At 55.1% G+C, this 7,500-nt stretch overlaps 2 protein-coding genes across 2 annotated transcripts in view; one reads left to right on the top strand and one right to left on the bottom strand.

The window, feature by feature from the left end:
• Window positions 1-4,930, top strand: part of kif28 (kinesin family member 28) — a 34,607-nt gene extending 29,677 nt beyond the window's left edge. The window contains exons 21-25 of the mRNA XM_087793106.1: window positions 3,660-3,794; window positions 3,848-4,014; window positions 4,070-4,155; window positions 4,216-4,506; window positions 4,726-4,930. Of these exons, the coding sequence (XP_087649232.1) occupies window positions 3,660-3,794; window positions 3,848-4,014; window positions 4,070-4,155; window positions 4,216-4,506; window positions 4,726-4,866 (820 nt within the window). The 3' untranslated portion in view covers window positions 4,867-4,930. The remainder of the gene's footprint in view (window positions 1-3,659; window positions 3,795-3,847; window positions 4,015-4,069; window positions 4,156-4,215; window positions 4,507-4,725) is intronic.
• A 60-nt stretch (window positions 4,931-4,990) lies between these two features.
• LOC148076144 (frizzled-3-like) overlaps window positions 4,991-7,500 on the bottom strand; it is a 22,591-nt gene continuing 20,081 nt past the window's right edge. Inside the window, exons 3-9 of the mRNA XM_087792984.1 lie at window positions 7,137-7,500; window positions 6,774-7,073; window positions 6,366-6,617; window positions 5,629-5,777; window positions 5,460-5,574; window positions 5,265-5,401; window positions 4,991-5,211 (exon numbers count right to left, since the gene is read on the bottom strand). The exon at window positions 7,137-7,500 is cut by the window's right edge and continues 96 nt beyond it. Of these exons, the coding sequence (XP_087649110.1) occupies window positions 5,052-5,211; window positions 5,265-5,401; window positions 5,460-5,574; window positions 5,629-5,777; window positions 6,366-6,617; window positions 6,774-7,073; window positions 7,137-7,500 (1,477 nt within the window). The 3' untranslated portion in view covers window positions 4,991-5,051. The remainder of the gene's footprint in view (window positions 5,212-5,264; window positions 5,402-5,459; window positions 5,575-5,628; window positions 5,778-6,365; window positions 6,618-6,773; window positions 7,074-7,136) is intronic.

Genomic DNA, 7,500 nt, shown 5'->3' with positions numbered 1-7,500 from the left:
AGCACCCCCTTCCAAATACCACTGTCCTGCCCAACTCCAGCGTTGAAGTCCCCAAGCAAGAGGATCTTCTCTCTCTTTGGGATCCGACGGAGCTTCATCCAGAGCTTGGTGACAGTCTTGAGTCTCACAGTGAGATGGTAGAGTTGGAGCAAACACACTAGTATTGTGGCAGAGCAGCTCTTTTCCAGGGGATGAGGAGGATCTTCAGTCTCTCACTGATGCCCACAGGTGTTTCTGTGAGTTCTGGCAGGAGTGTGTTCCTCATGGTCCACTGTGCAGATGTTGTCCATCTTGAGGATAACCTTTCCAGTAGAACGTGTAGCCCATGCCCTCCTCTGTTAGACCCTCATCAAGGACCTGGTTTCTCTCAGGGCAGCATGTCGATGTTATAGCGTCTCAACTCAGACGCAACCAGGGCTGTCCTTCTGTGAGGTCGTTCAGACCTGCCAAAGGAGTCCAAGAGGTTTATGCTCCATGAAGCCAGCTTGAGGTTAAAATACTTGTTTCTTCTGTTTCGACAGCAGAAGTGGAATGACCCGACAGGTGCGGGAGTCTGTCCAGGTGAGGGTTGAGTTTTAGGCCACCTTTTCTAGGCCCCTTCTCGCTTGAGGTGAGCAGTGTGGTCCATATATAGGGGCTGCTCAGTCGCACAGGGGTCTGCCGAGAACAGCTGCCACTCAGCCCCAGCTAAAGGCGACCTTTACCCTGTGCCACTGACGTGGCTCTGACTAGGAGCTCCAGGTCTATTCAAACCGGCTCCCGTCGCCAAAAACCCCATCGCCGCCAGACTTTGACCAGATATGGATCCAGGTAAGTTCACCGTGGTCATCGGTGGATACCTGTGCAATAGGATATTTTAAGTGCTCTAGGGGTGCCCTATCACCAGTAGCACTATCTTCACCAAGATGGGGTCGGTCTGGTGGCGTGGGTAAGCCCAGGACGACCAGCTCCACATGCTAGCTGCAGGAGGCTGCAGGGACCTAGCTCTTGTTTAGGCCTGTTGTGAAACACCAGCACATGCTTTTCTGCTGGGGTGCGGCTCCCTTAGCCTTTATCTCAAAAGACTAACCCACGCAGTGGGTCTATTTGCCCATAGCTGGGGCAGTGGTTGACGGGCGTCAGGGCACGACCACTGGCTGGTGGACCTGCACACCACTGCTGCTCCAAGATCCCCTGTAGTTTAGCCTGGGACTGCATAGTACCCAGTTAACATGTATGGCCACGTGGAGGCACTGCGTGGTGGAGAGAGTGTACTGGCAGAGGAGGCTCATGCATTCAGCTCCTCTTTTCACTCCAGAGGCGGCGAGTCAGCGGCAGTAGCTGGAAGCAGCTTCAACAAGCACCGCTACACTACTGCACCAGGCGCTGCACGCACACACACACACACACACACGCTCACGCACGCACACACACACACACACACACACACACGTTGCTTTGAAACAACAGACTGGGATGTGCTGCTGAGGTCTCATGGTGAGGACATCGAGGGACAGACACACTGTCTAACAGATTATTAAAATTTCTGCTTGGATGTTGTCGCCCCTACTAAGACTGTCCGCTGTTACCCTAATAATAAACCGTGGGTAACAAAGGAGGTCAAGGATGTCCTTAACAGGAAGAAAGTGGCATTCAGGAGCAGAGACAGGGACGCCATGAGATCAGCTCAGCAGGAGGTGAAGCGATGCTTGAAGGAGGCAAAGGACACCTACAGGAGGAGGTTGGAGGAGAAGCTGAGCCGAGAAGAAATAAGAGAGTCTGGGATGATGTTAAAACCATCACTGGACACAAGACCAAGGCCTCTCTGACTGCAGTGGACACGGTGGATGAGGCAAATGGACTGAACAACTTTTTCAACAGGTTTGAGCAGGTCACCTCACCCTCACTGCTGCCCGCCTCAGGACCTGCCCCACCTTCTTGTGCCCCCCCCAGCTCCACAGAACCACTTCCCAGCTTCACCTCACTCCAGGTACAGGATGTACTTCGGAGGATTCGTCCAGGGAAGGCTGCTGGTCCTGATAAGGTGTCTGCTCGACTGCTAAAGACCTGCGCTGCTGAACTAGCTGAGCCACTCCAGCATGTCTTCAACCTCAGTCTACGGCTGGGGAAAGTACCAACTCTGTGGAAGACTTCCTGTATCGTTCCAGTCCCTAAAAAGATCCGACCGAGTGTGCTGAACGATTACAGACCGGTGGCACTGACTTCGCAGCTGATGAAGACACTGGAGCGGCTGGTCCTCAAACATCTCACGCCACAAGTCCAGCACGCGCAAGACCCCCTGCAGTTTGCCTACCAGCCAGCAGTTGGTGTGGAAGATGCCATCCTTCACCTCCTGCATCGGACCTACTCCCACTTGGATAAAGGAAGCGGTTCAGTGAGAATCCTGTTCCTGGACTTTTCTAGTGCCTTCAACACTATCCAACCCACTCTGCTGCAGGACAAACTGACTAAGATGCATGTGGACCCTGGTCTGGTCTCCTGGATTACGGACTATCTTACTGATCGACCACAGTATGTCAGGCTGAAGGACATCAAGTCTGACACTATGGTGTGCAGTACAGGAGCACCTCAGGGGACAGTACTGGCCCCTCTCCTCTTCACCATCTACACTTCAGACTTCTGCTACAACTCAGAGCTGAGTCTCGTCCAGAAGTATGCTGACGACACTGCCATTGTTGGATGCATCAGGGACAACAGCGAAGACGAGTACAGGAGTCTGATACGTGACTTTGTGGACTGGAGTGAGAGGAACCACTTGCAGCTGAACACCTCAAAAACCAAGGAGCTGGTCTTGGATTTCGGGAGGTCCAGGACAAAGCCACGTCCAGTGTCCATCAGAGGCGACGAGGTGGAGATAGTGGACAACTATAAGTACCTCGGTGTGTGGATGGACAGTAAACTGGACTGGTCCTGCAACACAGACCATGTATATAAGAAGGTTCAGAGTAGAAGTACTTTCTGAGGAGGCTTCGATCATTTAACATCTGCAAGAAGCTCCTCTGCATGTTCTACCAGTCTGTGGTGGCCAGTGTCCTGTTCTATGCTGTGGTGTGTTGGGGTGGAAATGTGTCCAAGAGGAGTGTCAACAGGTTGGACAGGTTGATCAGGAGGGCTGGTTCTGTGGTTGGAATGAAGCTGGACTCACTGGTGACAGTTGCTGAGAGGAGATCATTGAACAAACTACTGTCCATCATGGATGATGACAGTCATCCTCTGAACACTGTCATCAGTGAGCAGAGAAGCAGATGAAGCACGAATGCTCCTACCCAGGTGCAAAACAAATAGACTCAGGGACTCATTCATCCCTCGGGCTATTAAATTGTACAATTCTGAGTTCGGGGGCAGGAGTGGAGTGAGAGTATCTGGATGTTCTGTTCCATGTTAGTCTTTGTATCTTTGTCTTTGTTGTTTTTCTTTCCTTGACCATGTCCTTTGTCTTTGTCTTTAGACTTAGATTGTATCATCTTGTTCTTCCTCTTTATGTTCTTCTTATTTTATTTTTTATGTATTATTTTTTATTGTTTATGAAAAATTGCTGGCTATTGGTAAAAAACAATTTCCCAAAGGAGACCTCCTGAGGGATCAATAAAGTTTTACCTTACCTTACCTTACACACACACACACACACACACACACACACACTCTCTCTCTCTCTCCAGGCCTCTGACTGAAGACAACATCCTCATCGACCCTTCAGAGCTTCTGGGCCGACGGTTGGACTTCCTGCTGACTCTGGATCAAGTCTGTGGTCTGACCTGGATCAGAGAGAATCGAACCCGTGGTGTCCAGATCGGGTGAGTGGGGGGGGTGAGGTGGGGCGGACAGTGTTGACCATTGTCTGCTGCAGGTTCAGGATGTTGGACTTCCCGAGGTCGCTCTACTCTCCTGCCTCCTGGCATGACGTCAACCCGGTGCTGGACCACAGAGTCCACTTCGCTGCCCACCGGACCTCCCAGAGCCTCCTGGACCTCCTCCAGAGCAGTGCGCTGGTGCTGGAGCTGTGGGGCCTGCAGGGTGAGGATGAGGATGGGGGGCGCCTCATTTTACCGTAGTAACCTGTAGGGTCCAGAAGGGTGCCGCGAGCTGGCGAGCCCTCCTGGTGCGGCCGGGGTCACGGAGGATGGCGTCTTCGTCGTTGACCTCCAGGTTCCTGCGGTGAGAAGGTCTCCCGGACGAGGTGTCAGGACTCGCTGGTTGACCTGATGTCGTCTGCAGGTCTGTGGACCGTCAGACCTGGAGCAGAACCTGAGGGACCTGCAGGTCCTGAACCAGACGCTGCTGAAGGAGAACCAGAGTCTCCGAGAACAACTGGACTCCAGGACCGGTACCTGGACCCCTGAGTCTCCGCCTGCACCTGCAGGTGGCGCCGTAGGACGGAGTTGCTCTCTGCGTCCGAGTTGCGACGCCGACTTCGCTCGCTCGCTGAAGGTCTTCTACCACAGCATGACGGAGGTCAGAGGTCAACTGCAGCGACTGCGCAGACACAAGCCCGTGAGTCACGAGGACGTGTCTGTGTTCCGTTAATATTTAAAGAAATCATTTGTTTTTCATAGTTTAGTATAAAGTTGAATATTTTTATATTGATTTTATAATTTAATTCAAATAATTACATACTTTATATGTTCATACAATTATTATATTTTTTATATTATTATATGATCATACGTATGATCAGACATTAGCAACAGAGCTGCTGATCAAACCCTTGAACCTTGACCCCCTCAGGACTCGGACCTGAGACTCTTCGTGGACCAGCAGACTCGTGGACTCGCAGACTTCTCCGAGCGGCTCGAGCGAAGCGTCGCGACGCTCAAGCGCGACGTCGCCGCCATCGTGCGGCGCAAGAGGGAACGATCTCACCTTTGACCTCACGGCAACACACCTCCATGAACAATCGTACAAAACTTTATTAGTGTGTCAGTGAGAATAAATAAACACGTCTTGAGTCCCGGGGTCAGAGGTCACATCTAGCGATACTGAAGAGGTAGGTCCGGGGTCGTCGGGAGGTTCCTGAGGCATCGCCTGCTGGTGGTGAACTTTGACCCGATCTCTCAGGCGCTCGTGCTCTCGTTCTCGGCCGCGACCCTGTGCGGCGCCGTGCTGCCATGAGTGACGACTGTAGGGGGCGCCGTGACGGGCAGGTCGCTGTGAGAGGTCGGGCGCTCGTGGACGCTGCGGCGCTCGCCGGCCCGGTGGACGCCGGCGTCGCTCCTGCGCAGGAGAACACGTGACCTTCAGACCTGAGCTCCGACACACTTCCTCACCTGTCCTCTCGGGGGCGCCGCACACTCCCGCGGACGCTGAGTCTGCTGGTCACGCTGCTGGTTCTGCTCCTGCGGTCGGACCCGACGGGCTCGTCCAGGTCGGCCAGATGCGTGGAGGAGGCGTGAGTGGACGTCCCCTGCGGGTCATGGGGTCAGGTCAGCGGGTCAAAGAGACCCGGTTCTGCGAGGTCTCACCTGAGTGGACGTTCCCCTGGACTTCCTGACGACCGGCGGGTCGGGCTCTCGCAGCAGCGACTGAGCGAGGTCCGGCGCCTCCTGCAGGACCTGCCGACCCTCGTTGGCGCCGCTGCTGCAGAGACCAACGGGTCAGAACCGGAGGAGACCCGGAGTACAAGGGACTCACTTCTTGCGGCGCCGTCCCTGCAGGAAACCCGCCCACTGGACACACGTCTTCTTGCTGCCGACCCAGAACACTGACGGGACCCCGAGCACCAGAGTCATCATGTACTTGAGCAGGAACACGACGAGAGACGGACGAGAGTAGGACTGTACCTGTGTACACACACCTGTGTCAACACACCTGTGTACACACACCTGTGTCAACACACCTGTGTACACACACCTGTGTCAACACACCTGTGTCCACACACCTGTGTACACACACCTGTGTACACACAAGTACACACACTTTCACACTCTCGCACACACAAGTACACACAAGTACACACTCCCACACACACAAGTACACACAAGTACACACTCTCACACACACAAGTACACACAAGTACACACTCTCACTCACACAAGTGCACATACTCACACACACAAGTACACACATTCATACACACAAGTACATACTCACACATACGAGTACACGCACTCACACACTCTCACACACACTTACACACAAGTACACACTCTCACACAACTACACCCTCATACACAAGTACACACTCACATACACAAGTACACACTCTTACACACTCATACACACACAAGTAAACCCTAACACTCACAAGTACACATACTCTCACACTCTCACACACACTTACATACATGTACACACTCTCAAACACCAGTACACCCACACACAGACTCACAGACTAGAGAAGGACACCGCTGGTAACCATGGAAACAGACCTTATAAGGACAGGGGATGTGGAAGCGTCGACAGTTGTCAATCATCCAGGTGAGCTGCCACCGCTCCCTGTAGGCGTGTTCGTACATGTAACAGCCCAGCACGGCCAGCAGGGGGACGAGGTAGAGCACGGAGAAGACGCCCATGCGGATCATGAACTTGACTAGTTTGGTCTGGTTCTCCTTCTCCAGCGGGATCTCCATGCGGGCGCGGTTCAGCGCCACGATGCCCAGCAGCAGCAGAGCCACGCCCACCTGCGGGGGCGAGAGGGTCACGACCTGGGTCACGACCTGGGTCACGACCTGGGTCACGACCTGGGTCACGACCTGGGTCACGACCTGGGTCACGACCTGGGTCACGACCTGGGTCACGACCCGGGTCACGACCTGGCACGCGGCGCCGCGACTCACCGCCACGTTGCAGCCGAGCGGCGCCAGCACGAACCAGCGCAGCGCCGCCAGGTCGTACACGCCCACGAAGCACACGCCGCTCACGCCGTCGCCCTCCACCTTGTTGAGCGCCAGCAGGGTCACGGTCAGGGCGCCCGGGACGCCCCACGCCACGCCGTGGAACGCCAGCGCCTTCTTCTCGATGGCCTCGCTGCCCCACTTGGGCACCGCCGCCAGGAACCACGTGAGGGTCAGGATGACCCACCAGAGGCTGCCCGCCATCGTGAAGAAGTACAGGACCATGAAGCAGAGCGTGCAGGCCTGCGGGGACACGTGACCTTTGACCTCTGACACGCCCCAGGCTCGTACACACACCAGACTCACCTTGTTGTGGGACCCTTGAGTGACAGTAGCGGCTCTGAACGGTGACGCAGGGTTACAGGCCAGCGTGTCCTGCGGGAGGAAGCCCAGGGAGAAACCCAGCGACACCATCAGGTGACAGACGGCGTAGAAGATGATGGGTCGCTCCGGGTAACAGAACCGGGTCGTGTCGATGAGGAAGGTGAGGAAGGTGAAGAGCGTCGCCGACAGACACGCGACCGCGGCGGCGCCGATGACGTAGCGGGTCAGGGCGACCTCCCGCGGGCTGAAGAACATGGAGGGACACGGCGCCGAGCAGTCCTTCCTGCCCATGAAGGCGTAGCCCAGCGCCGGGTCCACCTTCAGCTCCAGAGGGCACCAGAACCCG

Source organism: Callionymus lyra, chromosome 6 (assembly GCF_982586985.1).
Source record: "Callionymus lyra chromosome 6, fCalLyr1.hap1.1, whole genome shotgun sequence".
Lineage (NCBI taxonomy): Eukaryota > Metazoa > Chordata > Actinopteri > Syngnathiformes > Callionymidae > Callionymus > Callionymus lyra.
The sequence above is the reverse complement of the archived record's forward strand: the minus strand, read 5'-3'. Positions and strand labels throughout refer to the sequence as shown.